The 18,445-nt window shown below is 43.3% G+C and overlaps 1 protein-coding gene across 4 annotated transcripts in view; it reads right to left on the reverse strand.

The window, feature by feature from the left end:
• Positions 1-3,188, reverse strand: part of LOC105925919 (AT-rich interactive domain-containing protein 1B) — a 259,649-nt gene extending 256,461 nt beyond the window's left edge. For 2 of the 4 annotated variants that reach the window (XM_036150965.1, XM_036150962.1), the window contains exon 1: positions 1,626-3,186. In XM_036150965.1, coding sequence (XP_036006858.1) covers positions 1,626-2,792 — 1,167 coding nt within the window. In that variant the 5' untranslated portion in view covers positions 2,793-3,186. Of the gene's footprint in view, positions 1-1,625 lie in introns of all 4 variants that reach the window. The other 2 variants (XM_036150964.1, XM_036150963.1) reach the window with 2 other exon arrangements.
• Between the last annotated feature and the right edge of the window lie 15,257 nt (positions 3,189-18,445).

Consider the following 18,445-nt stretch of genomic DNA (forward strand, 5'->3'; position numbering starts at 1 on the left):
TGGATACTAAATTTGAGACAGCATATGGCAATAAGGTCAGAGCATCTGAATTGTGGCATATGGATACCACAAAACAAATGATTATATGAATATATTATATATATGGACTACTAAACTGTTTCATTTCCTTTAAAACCAGAGCTAAATTTCACGTGGCGATGGACGCATACCCCAAAAAAACAACCCCCAACCCCCACAAAAAAAAAACAAAAAAACAAGATTATTAGTGACCCTCATCAGGTCACCCATGGCCAAACTTTCTGGGGTCGTCCCTGTGAACTGTAAGCTGTGGGAGTCATTCTTTCTGAGCGCTGGTGACAAAGTTAAGCATAGCACCACACAGTCTGGGGAATATAAAGGCATCCGTATCCCAAAACAAATACTGACACATGAGTTGCTTCCATAACTATTTTTTATTGTTTAAGCTACTTCTCAAGTAAATCATTTAACTCAAACTGTAATGCAACAATGACTGCACAATCTTTTCCAAATATATTATCCAGGCAATATACTGCATGTCCAATATGTCATTAATTGGCCAGTAATATTCTAAGACTCCGGAATTCACATCCTGCACGGCAAGAACATATTCAGCCTGCTGGATGGCGTCTCCCTGAAGAAGATGCCCACTCCTGACCCAGATGATAGGTCACTCGGAGTAGCCTGAGCCTCTTAATTTCGGATGAGAACGAAAGAAGCGAGGGCAATCAGGATTTATTCTGATATCAATAATGCAATGAGCTCTGAAACTGTGCTTGAAAAAGGACACACGTGCATTTTTTCCTAAACTCTGTAAGAATATATTTACAAACTACACTAGTCGTGTGAAGCAGAATGATCTTCATGAAACGTCTGTTGTTGGGTTGAAAAGCCCCCAGTAGGAGTATTCCATGACATGAACGCAACATCACTAATGAAATACGTAATGACCAAAGATCATGCAAGAATCCTGCTTTTTTTTTTCTTCTTTTCTGCTGGAAATATTCAGCCTAGCGGGGCCACGGGGAGCCAATCAGATGGCAGGCGGGTTGTCAACTCTGAGAGCTTTAAGACGGTTTACCAACAATTCAAATTGTGAGCAGAGCTGCATAGGAATAAACCGAGCAGCGCGGATGCGCTCCTGCTCCACACGGGGGGGAGAGCGCACGGAGAGAGCACAGACGGTTTCAAATTGACTTTTTGAAACAGGAAAAAAACAAACATATATGTACATTTAAAAAAAGCAGTTGATTCTGAACTGTTTTATTCTCTAGCGAAATGTTTCACGTTGTTCAACGAACGCATTCAGCGCGGCATGTCCTCAGCAGGGGCGTATCGCAACGTGTCTGACAGCACGTCGGTAGTTTCCTGTGCCATAAAACTGAAATATATACACCACATGCAAAGCTAATGCAAGAATCAATTAAATGTTTAAACGTAGAACTATTGTTACATAAGAAAAAATGTGTTTTACCTTTTAATTTTTTTTATTTATGCTGCGTAAGAACAGTAAAAAGTCAGACATTTAGCCGGTAAACAGTCTGTACAATACATATTCATAAAAAAACCAAGCTAATTTAGAACAACCTGGCCCTGTCTGTTTATATTTTAGTTTCCCAAGGCGCACCTGAACCCCCAGAACTCACCTGTGTTCTGCCGAGGCCCTGCCCTCCGCTGCTTGCGTTCATTGGAAGCGGGTGGTTCCTCTGCCCTCCCCAATGGGCATTGCTGGCTCCATATTGGGGTCCCACATCTTTACCCAACGCCATGCTGGCATGCTGCTGAGGCGCTGGGGCACCGTAGTCCTGATAAGCCCCTCCATAACCCCTCATCATCGGGCTTGGAGACGTCAGAAGCTGATTGAGGGTTGGCGTGGCCCCTGAGGGGCCCTGCTGCTGCTGCTGAGTTTGCCCGGGGTACCTCTGAAACCCTCCTGATGTAGGGGACTTGCCGTGGCTCGCTGAGGAGTTGCTGCTCATCATCATGTTGCCTGGCTGCCTGCATCCGGAGGCGCCCATCATCCCATAGGCCCCGCCGCCGTAGCCCGCACGGTACGCAGGATACTGGCCGTACTGGCTGTTGTGGTACCCCCCTTCGTGGGAGTTCTCCACGGAGTGTGTTACCCCCATCCCACTGCTTTGTTGTTGCTGCCCGCCATGCTGATCATAACACGGCCTTGGAGTGTAATAGCTGTTATTAAACTCAGAGTTGGTAGGGGGCCCCAAGTTGGAGTGTTCAAACCTGGAGGCCATCCTTTCCGGTTTACAGGTGAGGTCCCCCTCACCTTTCCCCGGGCCCTGCTGTTGCTGGGACTCCTCCTGCCCCACCAACAGGTTCTCCTTACCACCGTGCTGCTGGTGGTCCATACTTCTGTCCTCACGGGGGGCCTGCCCGTTGTTGCTGTTGTTACTTTGTCGCTGCTGATGTGGCGCAAACTGGCCAAACTGCGGCGGCGGCGGGTGAGATTGAGGCGTATCTCCGCTCCCCGCACACTTCAGCTTGTGGTTCGCGATCAGAGCCGCTTCCATTGGGGAAGTGTTTGACTTGGACGCCGAGAGGTTAATTCCGGTCTTATCGTGGCCGTCCGGAGCTTTGTGCGCCGCGGAAGTTGAATGGACCATGTTGCCGAGCTCGCCTCGGCGGTGATGGTCTACATTATTCAGAGTTCCATCACCGGCACCCAGCATCTGTCCGCTCCGCTGCGCAGTCCCTCCTCCGGATTTCCCCGAATTGAGCTCCGGAGCCAAAGCGCCGGATAATTTCTTATTTTTATTATTAGTTCTGGTCGGAGCCGATGCCACTTGCGCAGCCATGGTCACTCCAGCATCTCAGAGCGCAGTGACAGCGAGCCCCGACCAGCCTTGCGCACAGAAAATGACAACAGGGGAAGGGGAAAAACACAAGCGGAGAGATGGAAAAAAAAAAAAACAATACCACGAGAAATCTATCTTTTTTTCCTATAGCGCAGGTTTTGCTGTGGTGAAATGGCGAGGCTTCATGTTGAAAGTTTATCTGCCGGCTTTAAACGAAACTTTTTCTTCTTCCACCTCTCTCCGCCTCTCCTCCATCCCCGGTTCTCTGTAATGTGTGGCAGCGTCTCCCGGAGCCTTGTGGCCCAGCACGGCACGAGAGAGAGCGGGCTCTACCAGCTTATCCACCTCCAGGGCTCCGGCGCTCTTCATATGGAAAACCTGGACTGGAGTAGTGAGCCATTACGCACTAAAGATGCTTATTTTCCATCTTCGCATTGCTTTAAAGCGTGCATTACAAGAACAAAAACACATATTATAAAGATTAAAGAGTGTGGTTTGAAATAGCCAGAGTTTAACTGTGTAATTTTTAAGGGTTTAACAGGTTTATCAGGATCTCGTTGGTTCCAGAAGTTATTACCCCCTTCATCTGAAGCTTTATTTTTTCTACTTTTTGGTGATTGATCGTATATTACCAAACGGTGCGCCAGCATCGCTTTAACTGCAGCTCTCACCCGAATCAGCGTAAATAAACACGTATGCAAAGTTTTTGCGCTTCACCGCTCCATTATCCAGATCTGCTTTTCCCTCTCCTCTCCCGCTCCTCTCTGTCCCTCGGCTCAAGCCAGTTCCTCTGCAGCTCCGACAGCAGCGGTCGGACACGCAAGCGAGCGGTGTCCAATCAAGCTGCCATCGGAATAAGAATGCCATCAACCTTTCAGCGTCTGTTAAGCTGCAATGTTTCAGGTTGCATCCTGAACATGCTACTATCGCGTCATTGCAGCCATGAAAATTGCAGAGAGTTGTCGTGTAACAAGCAAAAAAAAAAAAAAAAAAAGCCCACGCAATTAGAAGTCCAGACAATTACTTTAAATATTCAGTATTCCATTAATTGTTGATAATATATGAGCTAACAGGTCAATTTATGCGACGCTGCCAAGGGGAAGGCCAGAGGGGACCACCCTCTGGCTAGACAGTTTTAGAAACATAATATTTCTTATTAATATCAATTTAGGAGAGAATAAGATAACATTTAAACAAGTTAATATTTAAGAATTTTGTTCTCTACAGAGTTTCTTCTCAGTACCAGCCATCATCCTCTATACACAGTGGCAGCAACATGAAATTTAAACTTCTATTTTGGATTTCTGGGACTCAAGCCAGTTTCTCTACAAGATGCATATCTGATACCAGTCAGATATGTAAAGTTGAACAATTCAACTGCAATGTGAACAAGAATGTGAAAATGGCTGCAACATGTGTGCATCTAAAACATGCTCAAGTTGCTTCCCTCGACTCGAGGAAAGTTCAATATTCCTATGCAACAAAGTAAAGATGTCTAAGTAATTTCCCTCTGGGATTATTAAAGCATGTCTGATTCTGATTCTGATGTCATAAATTAGAAATACAAGCAATAATTTGGAAGATACTGTAACTTAGAGTGTGCTATAGCTACTGTGACGCCCCACAATGGATCTGGAAAGGTGGGACTTGGGTGGAGGGGGTAGGAGGATTGTACTGGTATCCAGAGGATAGTCACTGCTGAAGAAGCTGGGCCCTTTAGAGTGCTGTATGCCAGCATGTTAATGAAAAGTTGAGTGGAAGGAAAAAGTGTGGTTGAAAAAGGTGCACAAGTAACAGGAAGTCTTGAAAGCGAAAGCAAACTCCATTGAAGAGTTCAGAATTCAAAATGTCATGGTTGAGTTTTGGTTTGGCTTTGTTTTTCTGTTACTTTCATTTTTTCATCTCTTTTGGGTTAGGTTTGACTTTATTTATTGTTAGTTTTCAGTCATCAGTTATTTTCTGTCAATTTTCACTTCACCTCCTCAGCAGTCAGTCACACCTGATAATCATTTACCAGCCAATTAGCCAGACCCTTGTTCCACCTGTGAAGTGCTCTATTTAAACCTCCCTCTGCCTTCAGTTCAGCACTGGGCCGTCATCATTCCACACCTCTCCATGCCAGTCGCCGTTTTGCCTTGGAAGCTTTGTTTTGCTCCTGTTAAGGTTAGTCCTGTCAGTCACTCTAAAGACTTTTTGTCCCTGGAGAAGTTCTGCTCTGTGTCCTGGTGTCTCCAGAGAACTGCTAACCTGACTAGCCATCGTGGAAAGGCTCTGCTCTGTGCCCTGGTGTCTCTCAAGTTCTGCTAACATGACTAGCCGCCCTGGTGAAGCTCAGCTCTGAGCCCTGGTGTCTCTCAAGTTCTGCTAACCTGACTAGCCGCCCTGGTGAAGCTCAGCTCTGTGCCCTGGTGTCTCTCAAGTTCTGCTAACCTGACTAGCCGCCCTAGTGAAGCTCAGCTCTGTGCCCTGGTGTCTCCAATGAACTGCTAACCTGAGTGCTATGAGGCCTGCTAGCCGAGCAGCACCTAGCAAGTGTGGACTCTCTGTCTCCGGGCCGTCAGCTCCTGCCATCACATTCATCCCTGACCTTCTGCAGTCCTGAACCTCCGGTCTTCATCACTCACCACCCAGCATACTTCCTTCAATAAAAACTCAAACTTTTAGTCCCGTGTGTGCGTCCTGAGTTCATCGGTAAACAAAACCCTGACACAAAAGGTATAGGCTGAGGTTGGAGTCAGTGTTGTGTGCTTCACTCCATCCAAGACATTTATTTATTATTTTCCCCAAATTCGTATCCTTCAGCTCTACTATATACGATTATGGGATAATAAAACCATGGATTTCAGTTTGAAAGTGCGACCTTTGCTTAATGTTGCCCCCCCCCCAATCTAACAGCTAATCTTCAGATGAGTCTTATTTATATAGATGACTGCATTCCTCAATTTCCCCTCATAAGATTTTCAGTTTTTCAAAGAGGGGCTTGTCTGAACATCTAATGGAGAGAGAGAGAAAAAAAAATAACCGCAGGCTGCAGTGTTAGACCACACAAAACCAAAGTCTACAAGATATTCTATCCCATCAATGGTATTTCAAACACGAATGTAAAATAGTGCTTAGTAAAGAAGCCAGGGTGTCTGCTGGGACTTGAATGAGCAGAGGGTCCGCTTTGATGAGATCAGATGCATTTGATCAACAGAGGGAGCTGCAGATGAAAGAGGGGAGGGAGGTGGTGGGGGTAGGAAGAGAGGGCTTTTTAAAGGGGGGTAGATGAGAGTTGTGCTGAGGATGGCCGTGATAATTATGATTAGTGGCTATGGCTGGGAGAAATGTGAGAAGAAGATCGTTCTGCCAGCGGTAGTGTTATAAAAAGAAGATGACCAGTATTGACATGCTATGATTATGGGTTGAGGTAGTGACGATCAAATCAGCCTTGCCTCATGTCACAATTTACTTCCGTTATGTGAGTTCAGTGTGGACGGGTTCGCAGGAAACTATGTCCGTGACAATGGGAAGACCCCTGCTGGAGAAAGCGCGTCATTACAAGCGGAAGGTTAAAAAAAAACAAAAAAACAGAGCATTAAGCACACATTTAGGTGATAGGATTCCCATCTCACGCTTCGCTCCTCTCATCCTCACCCCTCCACTTTAAATTTCCAACTGCTTGTCAGTTCTTCTGGGAAAGGCTAGGCGACATGCAACGATGCAAACACTTCATGGATACACTGGAAACAAAGAGTTGGGAGCTGTCCTTGCAAAATAAGTTACAAATGTTCACATAGTCTCACTTAGATTTTCATAAGCCAGGTTTTTTTCCCCCCGTGTCTCCACAACGAGTTACAACAATATAGAGAAAATGTTTTATTTGCATTTTTAAATGACTTGTTTTGTTTAGATATCATGTTTATTATTCCAACTGTTATCCCATTGTTTTAAAGTACCAGTCTCAACCATCTACTCGTTTTTAAAACTTACTTTGTAACTCTTGTTTTGAAATATGGCATATTATTTTTTGTAGTATTAGTAGTAATATTAGTAGTAGTAACAGTAGTAGTAGTAGTAGCTGTACAATAGCCACTGTAATGTATAGATCCATTATACACACCCTAGACGTGTATCCTCAGTCTAATTCTCTATTTAATATTCCCTCATGACTGCTCCCCCATTCACTCCACCAACCAAATTAAATCAAATAATTTCATTTATATAGCGCCAATTTACAGCACATGTCATCTGAAGGCACTTTACAGTCAACACCACAGTAAAGTTTGCTGACAACACTACTGTTGCAGATCTGATATCTGATAATACTAAGTCAGCTTACAAAGGGGAGGTCCGGCACTTAAAACTACAACTAAGAATCACCTGTTTATTTTTTAGTGTAAGCTGCTAAACTGTTTTTCATTGTGTGATGCAATAAAGTCTATTCTATTAATGTTTAGTTTACAAATATTGTTGAGGAAAAATATACATTTTCAATTTAAAACACCAAAGCAACCATTTCATTGTGTGATGTACACATACATTTTATTAAAGGGACGGTGTGTAAAGTTTACTCCCATCTACTGGTGCGCTAAATGAATTACAAAGGACTGAGAAGCTCGCTCTGGTGCCTAACCATTAAGTGTGTAATAACTACTACAGAAGCCACAGAGCGTCATAAATGTGACAATGTACGGTTAAAATGGGGCTGAAATAAGCTTACCGTTGCCTGTTGGTATGAGTTCTGTGAAGAATAACAGGGAAAACGGTTGCAATGGAGCTCGTCCATTGTTAGCTAACAAACAAGCAAGCCGTCTCTGCTGGTAGAACAGAGTAGTTGCTAGACCACGCTGCCCTGTTTCTAACAAAACGGCAAAATAAACTTCACTATTGTAACTCACCTGTCCAGCAGAAAGCCTGTTATCTCCAGATTTGTTTTGAAGCCTTGCACCACCTGGTAAAAGCCATGCCGATGTAGACTCTCGTTTTCTCTTGGTTATTACTTCTTTTTCCTTTTTTGGTTCCCTCTTGCTGGGCAGAGAGTATGGACGGTCCTCCACTTCAACAGCAAAGAGCAAATAGAATGTTCTATGGTCGCCTTTGCTTGTTTTCTTCTCCTCCTCCACTGACAACACATCTTCATATAGAGGACATTTAGGTAAAATGCGTATGGCTGACAAGTTTGCCCCCTTTTGGCTACCGTAACCATAAATGGGAACGCAGTATGGCATCTTCATTGGGTACACCGCCTCCTATGTATTTATAAACTATTAATTCCAACCTATGAAAACGCTTTGATTTTTGATTAGATTGTTTTTAGATTTTGGCAGAATATGTACTTATGAAAGCAATACTAGACTTTTGCTAATTAAAAGCCAAATTAGTCACACATTGTCCCTTTAAATATAATAAATGTATTTACAGATCACTTTCAATGTGTTGTAGAGCCAGATTAAAAACAATAATAAAAGGTGAACATACAACTTGAAAATAGCAGTTTAAAACTTAATTTTCAAGCAATTTAGGTAAATATAAAAGAACCAAAACAAAATCATAAAATTAAATTGTATATTATACAATTCTATAAAGAACCCATTTATTTACATGAGATTTAAACAAATAAAAGGAAGAAGTTTGATATCGATATCACCCTCAGTTTAAAAAAAAAAAGAATAGCATTGCTCTTTATTTTAAACTATTGCCTTAACTTTGAACAAACCCTGAAATCCTAAACAAAAACACATTCATATAAATTTATTTTTGTTATTTTAGCCACAAAACAGAAGAAAAAAGAAGAAAGAAATAACTGTTCACTGGAAATAGTCATACTGAGTCAGGGAGAACTAAGCTTCTTCAGCCGTAATGTTTCAACAGGGCATAGCTAAAATGGGAAAGCATGTTTGTACTTTATTTTTGCATCCCATTGAAATAAATATCAAATTCGTATTATTACACAACATCAAGAAGCTTAATCCCACTTTTCCAAATAGAACTGACTCACTGGAGACAAATAAACAAGAATGACAACCCTGGAAACCTTTCCCAGCTGCATACCTTTATGAGCCCATATGGCAGAGAATAAAAGCAATAACACTGTTATGGTCCAACTACAGACTCTGTGGTGTTCACAGGCCTAGCCTATAACATCGGCACACCAGATGGCTGTTTAACTAAAGGGCACACCATGAAGACGTCACATTAGCAACCTATCTACATGTGATTGTGAAGTAGAAACCACACAGGTGATGGAAAGTGACACCCGTGTTCCTCTGAATGACTGATTTTGTTGGTTAAGAGCTAGAGTATGGAGATTTAAGCGTAATCCACACCCTTGTTGCTTTCTTAACAACGCACACATGACATATCTGGTTCTCATCCACGCCCCAGATCAAAGCCTCGACCCTGATCTGCTGAAGCTACGCTAACGCTGACAGTAAGGGGACCCGGGGCATTAGCATATTCTATGATGGCGCCCAGCTTTTTCAAGCCGTTGCCTCGACTGCAGCTCTGGGTGTGCCACGCTGTGGCTTTGCAGCTCTAATTTCCCCTTTCTCGCTCATTAAAAAAAGCCCACTGTTCTCCTATTAATTCACAGACACACTGATCTGTTTGAAAGCCGAGGATGTGTACGTGTGTCTGTGTGTGTGTGTGTGTGTTTGGGAAGGAGGGAGGTGGAGGAGGGCAATGGCTCAGTGCATTTGCATTTATGTTTAATTTATAACCTTCAGGGGCCCCCTGATGCAGCAAGATTGAAACAATAACTCCAGACAAACACAGGGAAGAGTGGAGGAGGAGCCTGAGGAGGGTGGATGGAATTAAAAATATACAGATAGGAGACAGTGTGCGCTTTGGAAATGTGCATGTGTGTGCGGTAAGGATGCTATTGCCCTATGTGCATCTCGCGCGTTCGCTTCTGTGAGGATTGGTCTTGCTAATCTGCATCAAGGAGCGTCTGAGATGCATACACACACACACACGCTCGCTGACAGAGAGGCAGAGGTCTCCAATCCGCGAGGGGATAACATGCCACGGTGAGTGTCTGTCAGGAGCAGAGCTGGAGCCTGTTCTGGGGGAGTCTACAGGGATCTCCCCCTTTGCAGCACAGCAGACAGTAGCAGCAGCAGCACAAGCTTGGCCAAGCACAGAAAGTGGGTCAACCCAAAACACTCTCACACACACACACACGCGCGCGCACACACACATGCACAAACAGGCCCCGATGCACATACGCTCTGCTTAGATATATGCAGCCCTAATGTCAAAGAGTGGGCGTGTTTGCAAGAAAATAGAGAATGCACAGATGAATGAGTGCATCGGAGACTGTGTGGCAGTTTACTTTGCATTAGTGATCTTGAGGGGTGCGGGGAGTGGAGTGGGGCTTATTTGAGATGAAGGTTAGATGGCTGCACGGAAGACGAAAGGGGGTGGGAGGGTAGCTGAGACAAAACCAAGCCAGCCATTGTAAGCATACCTTATGGAAGTGCATCAAATTGATCCATAGTCTTTTCATTTCAGGCTTGGGTAAATAACAGCATTTGCATTGATCATTATACACAACCAGGCAACAATGGTCTTGGGTAGCTTTGCGTGTTGCTGTGTGTGTTTGTGTGTGTGCGTGCGTGTAAAACTACCTGCTAGCAAAACACATCTCTTATTTCTCTCCAGCTCCTTGCAGAATCGAGGGGCCTCAGCAGAGCCCTACAGACGGCTATGATGGATAAAATGTTTTCAACAACACTTCAGAAGAGTGGATGCTATTGTGTCCGCCTATATGCCGAAACACAGAATCACAGAATTCCCAGGACGCCGCATGCTCTATTTATGTGTTATGAAAAACATGACTCAAAAGAAAATCGGAAAACAGCCCTGCTCCACTTTCACTGTCAGCTATCATGTGAAGTGTGAAGAGGAGGAAGACGATGAGAGTGAGAAACAGGGGGAAAGAAGAGCAGAGGGTTTTTTTTTTTTTTTTTAATCCACAGATCCTTTCCTGATAGTGACAGGGGACTGGGCTCTCAGAAACCCCTCAGCCCTGCATCCCTCTACCCCCCCCCACCTCCCCACTTTCTGATGCCTGTCACTGCTACCCTCTCCCTCCTTTCTCCTCCCGACTGAAGGAGTGTGTGAAGTGTCCCCCGAGAGGCACTGACTCAAAGACGGTATTTACAAGATCCACACTGAGCCCACTTTTAACTGCCTGTGAAGAACTTCTCCGACCGCCTTTGATGTGCCAACCTAATGGGGAAGAGCTCGCCGGCAGTCATCGCATATGTTAGCGAGGCAACGCGAGCTAATCCGCTAGCATTGCAAGGTAGATTCATGCCGCTCGCAGTAAATGAGCTATTCAGATGCTGTATGGCTTTGGTGCATTGCTGTCTTTGGAAAGTTTCCCCCACTGGCAAATAGTCACTGATGTGATCCGTCAACTTTTACAGCAAATTGCAAGAGCAGAAGCAAAAAAAAAAAAAAAAAAAAATGCAATATACTTAATTTATGGGGAACTTATCACATTTTTAAGTTGATTAATGCTCTCTAGTATGATCGCACAACACGAAACCCCCATTGTTGTAAAGGTTGATGCTGAATAGACTTTTCTGTTGTTCCACAATGGAGTTGAATCGTACAATGAATCAAATGCATTAGCTAAGAAACCTCCTCAACCAATGAAAACCCTTTTACAGTACGAAAAATTTAAAATAACGCCCTCCGTGTTAAATCATGATTAAATGTGATTAACCACATTTTTGCTTCAGTTTGTTACATCCCCGTCTGATTAGTGTCAATCAACTAAGAAATTACTCAAATACCTGACAATATGAAATGTATTGCAAAAGTAACCCATCATGCACCTGAATAAGGAACCATTTCAATTCAATGACATTTTATTTATATAGCACCAATTCACAACACGTCATATCAAGGCGCTTTACAAACTACCAAAACAGAAAGAAATCCACTGACAGATAGCATTCTGGAAATGGTTGCAAAGCCACACCTAGTGTTTAAGGACTACAGAAAACCGCAGAGAAAGCCATTTTCCTCAAATGCTGAAAACATGGAACAGTGGAGAACCTTCCCAGGAGTAGCCGGCCTACCAACATTGTGCCAACAGCGCATCAAGAACTCATGCAGGTGGTCACAGAAGAATCCAGGAACAACCACTGCAGGACTCATGTACCTCAGGTAAGGGCAGAGTTAACGATTCAAGGATCAGAAAGAGACCGGACCAAAATGACAACCGTGGGAGAGTGTCGAGGCAAAAACCATGGCTGACTAAAAGGCCTGACATGGATTTGCCAAAGCCCAAATTGATCCCCAAGATAGTTGGAAAAAAATATTCTGTAGACAGACGAGACAAAAGCGGAACTTCTCTGAAAGTCTGCGTACCATTACATATGGTGTGAAACTAATAGTGCTTCATAAAAAGAAAACCATACCAAATTGTTTCCTTTTTGGACTGAAGTCTGCTAACTTGGAAAAGTGGACTGGACTGTCCATATCTAAGTCACTGCAACTGTGTCTTCTGGGATTCACGAAAGAAATGTTAGGGCTTGTGGTGGCTGGTTTTATTGTTGCTGCAAGACTTCTTCATTTCAGTTACTGATTACTAAGCTAAATAAAATGTAAAAACAAGTCAAATATGGAGTCATTTTTGTCATTTATTAGGTCATATAACAATACTGCTCTCACTGCATTATGACCGGGAATGTGCCATTATTGTTGTTATTGTATAGAACTGTGTCATTGTTTTCATATTTTGTGTTTCTTATTTGTTGCGTATCTGTAAATTACAAATGAATGTTTAATAAAAACCTAAATGAGAAAAAAGAAAACTATACCGAAATGTCAAGCATTTTGGTGGGCATCTTTGCTGCTTTAGGACCCGGACAAATTCCCACACGTCATGGAATCAGTTCTATGCTCTACCAGAAAATCTAGAATGTGAATGTCCTGTTTTCTGTTTGTGACCTTAAGATCAAGAGCACTTGGGTTTTGTTGCAGGATATCAAATGATTTGTCAGAAAGTCCAAATCTGACTGACTCAAAAACAAACAAAATCAAGGTTTTGGAGTGGCTTGTCAAAGTCTGAGCTTAAATCTGATTGCGATGCAGTGGCATGAACTCATACAGCCCTTTAATGTTCGTAAACCTTACAACGTGGCTGAATCAAAACAATTCAACCGAAAAAAGAATAATTACCAGTTTTTACAACCTCTCTGTTGTTGCAACCAGTTGCCATGGTTGTTATTTGACTAAAGGAATAATTGCTTTTTTACATAGTTTTATTCACTGAAAATAAACCATAATTTGAACACTGTAGGGCTGTACAGTAGTGTAGTTGGTGGCACTGCAGCGTTTCAGCAAGAAGGTCCTGGGTTTGAATCCCATAGAGTTTGCATGTTCTCCCTGTGCATGCGTCTGTGCTCTCCAGGTACCCCGGCGTCCTCCCACAGTCTAAAAAACATGATTGTTAGGTTTATTGGCCTCTTTAAATTACACACAACCTTGCACAGTAAGCAGGTAAAGACAATGGTTGGATGAATGCTGTATGCTGTATTTACTCTCAGTGCATTGTAATGAATTGGAATACCATTGTAGAGGTAACTTATTTCAGTAACCAGTTCAAAAAAGTATGTTAATTTTATATGAATTTAAGAGAATACGCATTTCTTTTTTATATTTCAGTCAGAGACTGATACACAGTTGCAAAAGGTCATTGACAAACAAGCTGGCTGTTCATAGATTGCATGTTTGATTAATATTAATGGAAAGTTCAGTGGAAGGAAAACAAGATAACACATGCAGCAGGCATACCCTCAGCTCTGAGAGGAGCGTGATGCAGGTGCGTCACTGGACCTGGCTCATGCCCTAGCCTTGGATAAAATTGAAGCTATAAAAAGTCAGAGGCAGCGCCAACTGTGGCTGTCATTGAGCCAATGGGAGTTTCCACTGATAGGAAGGGAGGCATTAGCCCACAGTCCGTTGCCAAAAAATGCTCCATCAGGCTTTTCCTCCAGTTCCGCTGAACCCACTGCTCCTGGATCAAGTTCAGGAGGAACAGCTGCCAGTGATTCCCATAGGCCAGAGAGAACTTGCGTGTCACAAACCAGCATCGGTCCACTCTTGGCAGCTGCCCTGGAGGGAAGATGCTCTCCTCCAGGCAGTAGGGATGATCAGGACTTATTTAGAGATAGCTCAGTGTCTCTGGGGTTGGCCACTGCACAGGACGGCTCAGAGCGGCTCGGCCTCCAACACGGTGTGGCGTGCTCACAAACCAGTTCTACCAAAGTGCAATACACATCAAAATGGACAGCTTTTCAGCCCTGGTGGGTGGAGAAAGGTATGGACTCCATTTCATGTCCATTAGGTGTCATTTCTCCAGCACTGATGAACATAAATTTAGTTTTTAGCACTATTAAAACCTAAGCTGCAGCGATTTCCTCCTGTCATGGGGGCTTTGTTGACAGAACAGTCTTCAACCATCCCCTGATAACCCAGATTTTGAATGGCGTTTGTAGACACAGACTGCCCGCTGGTTCCTCTGTGGGATTCAGCGCCGGTTCTACACGCCCTGGTTAAAGTCTCCTCTATTTGAGCCCTTGGAGCGGGCTCCACTTAAATGCCTGTCATTTAAAAACAGCCCTGCTGTTAGCTCTGACACCTGCGAAAATGGGTGATTTATCTGCCGGCTCCGTCGTCCCTTTCTGTCTCAGAACACGTGGCAACAGCAGCTCAGATGTGCTGCATACTGACCCTTACACCTAAAAAAATAAAAAATCACAAACTCTTCAAAGTTGAGAGTGATGACTCTGAATGGCTTCTATCCTCCAATAACCGAGGAAGAAGCCACCTCTCATCTCCTCTGTCCCGTGTGCACAATTTCCTGTTACTTAGGGTAAACGACTGCACTACACCACTCCCTCATGTGTGAGGCTTTTTACCATGCTAATAATAATAATAATAATAATTTCTTGTAGTACTTTTCCTTGCTTTAACAAAATATGTCAAAGTGCCGAAGGCCAACACAATAAAAACAGCATAACATTAAAAAAAAAACGGCAAATCAAAAACTCAAAATCCAGTGAGAAATGCTTGTTTAAAAAGGAAAGTTTTTAAAAGCAGCAAGTTCCTGTAAGGCTCCCAAGTGGTTGGGGGGGGGGGGGGGGGGGGGGGGGGGTGGGCAGAGTTGAGGGGCAGTTGCGGAGAAGGCCTACTCACCCGTTTGACCATGATGAAGTGCGAAGAGGAGGTTGGTGTTCTGTGAATCGAGGGAGCGGATTGATGAGCGGGGAGCGCAGAGGTCTTGTAGGTATTGTGGAGCATTGCCGCAAATTCACTGTTGGGTGATGAGAGCAATTTTGTAACGGGTTCTGTTGGTAATGGCGAGCCAGCAAACTTTATTGTGCATTGGAGTGACGTGCTCCGCTCTGCGAAACTTTCACGAGGATTCTCACAGCACAGTTCTGGATGTGCTGCAGCTTCAGAACTCAAGCATGAAGGAGACAAAAGCATGGACCAGTTTCCCAGCATGACTGAGGCGGAGAGAAGGAAGAAGTCCAGAGACATTCAAGGTGGAAGAAACAAGTTGTAAACAAATGACGAATGTGATTATCAAATAAGAGGCGAGGGTCCAGTCTCCCACCGAGGTTTGTCACTGTCGTCGATAGAGGGACGTCTTGACTGGAAAAAGTGATGATCGTTATATAATGTGATCTGACCTGATGGTAATATTTATTTGAAGAAAGTTTTGACATGCATGTCTTTACTTCCTCCACGCAGGTGATGAGGAGGATGCAGATATTGATACTGATGGGGATTGCAAAATAAAATGTTGCTTACGTTAGTGCGACCCAAGGTTCTAAGAGTACAGGCAAAGCCCTTTAAGCTGTGGGTCACTGGTTCCTAAATGACTAAAGAAAAAACGCTATTTTGGAGCCAATTGTCCGATCTCACCTTAATTTATACAAAATGAGGCTGGGGTGGAGCCCGTTCAGAGAGTGGCCACAGGCACCATTTTTTAAAGAGCTGCACTGCACACGAGGGATGAACATAGTGGGGAAAATGCATACATACAGATGGTCAATGGTGCTTTTTCAAAGAGGGTAGAGGAGGAAGTAGAGGTCTTCACTAAAGCTGCCAGTGTTTCAAAATCCATAATCATTACCTGTCATTTTAGAGACAGTTGTACAGAGTTTCCTCTTTAACTTGCAGTATTATTCTAGGGCCTACCCATCTTTACGCCACCTCTGACTGACTCCACCCTGCATAGACATGATGGGCGCAGGCTCTGGTCACATGTAGATGAAAAGTCATCTACTGTCATCAAAAGTTATGACATTAAACGTGGTAAAAGATGAACAGATAAAAAAGAAATTAAAATCATTCAGGGTTTAGATAGTACTTGATTTGGGTCTGGGGGGGGGGGGTCATTCTGTAGTCTAAGGTCAGAACAAACCCTTTGATTTGTTTGACATCATCATACACAGAAACTCACAAACATTGGCAGATCTGCAGAGGCAATTCAGTGATGCTCATCCAACTAAGTTTTATCTTTAACAAGGGCTGGAAGAAGAACTGATTTCATAACAAACAGGCATTTGGAATGATTTTGAATTAGGCTAATTAGGTTTGTGTTTTGTTTGTTGCTCAGGAGGCGTGATCAAAGGGATATTTCACCAATTTGTGTCAGCCATGGAGCAGAGGAGAAAGAGTTCGGAGAACACTGCCTATTAAATCTCCTCAGGTTTGGCGCACCGTTGCGTTAGGGACGGTAATCAAAACAAGAGAGTTATGAATAATGAACAGCGTTAATCAGAATGAAACAAAACAGCAAATTTGTGCAATATTAGTGGCTTTATTTGTAACAGGACTGGATTCAGGTCTGCTACCGATTCAGTTCAGGCTTAGCCCTCCATGCTTAGGTTGAGTGGCAGGAGATAAATGTAAGAAATTTGGACAGCTTGACCCAGGAGCTCGAAGTCTGAAATCCAGCTGGCTGTTTTGATCTTATCTAATATTTATGTATAACTTCCTTGATATTTCCTTCGCTGCGTGAAACGGTCTGCTTTTTACAGTGTTACACAATGATGTCTTAGAGGGGCAATGATGAAGATCAAACGGGGTTGGAGCTCAGAATACAGAATACACACTGCCTCTCTTTCCCTCTCTCTCCACACAGCCTGCGAGGAAAGGCAGCAGCAGGCTATCTAATGCTCTGTGATTGAAATACATGCTCCACTAGACTGCAGCATACACTCTGATCATATTTGTATTTGTGTCTCTGTCAAAAGAATATGGGCACAGAAATGGAAAACGATGTTACCATCTCAGTATGTCTGTTGTCCTCTGAGTGTATGATCCTGCAGAAAGACTTATTTTTTGGGGGGGGGGGGGGGGGGGGGGGTTCACATTCATGGCCGCGACAGAACCAATCAAGGCTGTTTGGATCAGTAATGGCCTCAGTTGCTTTTCACTATCTCTCTACAAAAGTCAAGTGTTCTCAACATGTTATTTGCCCAAAGTGGCCTTGTTCCAAGGCTCTATTGTTAGCCTAATGGAGGCAAGATGACACTAAGACTCTAATTATGGACGCCAACGATCAGCCCTGATAATATTGAGAGTAAAGTGGGTAATTTGTGGCTGTTGTGTTGAAAGGCTGAGGGTAGGGAAAGAAAGAAAAAGGGAAAAAAGGGGGTTGGGGTGGCGAAGAGAAGAAGGGAGGTGGGAGAAGTTGTTTTCTTGTGTCATCGCCTCATCGTCCGTCACCCTAATCATTCCCCCAGAGCGGAGAGAGGAGATGTGGACACAGCAAGAGAATATTAATGGACTGTGTGACATTATGGTTCCCTCCCATTCGAAAGGAATGTTCTATTGCATTATGGCCCATCAACAGGTGATTCCTCATTGCACGCTGGGATTCTGTAGCGTATACTGCTATTTCATAAAGTGACTGCATGCCGCAGATCAAGTGTCCATTTTTCATGCAGATACTGAACATACAGCAGACTCAGGCTTATTGATCAAAGCCTTTTTTGTCACTACGCTTCTGGCATACACAGATGTGCAAAAGGCTTGAGTCAGCTGTCATTTTTTTTTTTTTTTGCATTTCTGTCCCAAAGGAATCAGTCTCTGTGCGAGGTCTTAAGCAATACTTTACTTTCAACTAAAAGAAACTATTTGGTTTTAAGGAATTGGATTCAATGGTAGCTTGCCTTCATAAAATACAATTTTGCTTAAAAAAAACAAAACAAGCAAAACTAAGACTAAAGTTTTACAAGAAAGGTCATTCCAAAAGACATTTACCCTCAGTCAGGTTTATGTTAGTTTGTTAAAGTCATTACTTTTAGATATCGCTGTCATGTTTGTGAGCACAACAGATATGACCTTTCACCCACAAGAAATGCTTTTCCTTGGGTGCTGTTAAACCATTCTTGATGGCCATCTTATTCAGTGGCTTCCTAAATCTTCAACATATAGTTTTTTAATGACTCTCAATATAGGTCTATCCTAATACCATAACACATGTCTCTTATGCCAATGGTCTTATTTAGCCAATTTAAGATTTTTGAAAGAGATTCAAAAACCTTTAATCCAGGAGTAGAAAGTTAAAGATTTATTGTGTTCTTGATTCATGATCACATGTATGAATGCCTTGAATCTAAAACAGCTTCAGC

This window comes from Fundulus heteroclitus, chromosome 19 (genome assembly GCF_011125445.2).
Source record: "Fundulus heteroclitus isolate FHET01 chromosome 19, MU-UCD_Fhet_4.1, whole genome shotgun sequence".
In the NCBI taxonomy this organism is placed as follows: Eukaryota; Metazoa; Chordata; class Actinopteri; order Cyprinodontiformes; family Fundulidae; genus Fundulus; species Fundulus heteroclitus.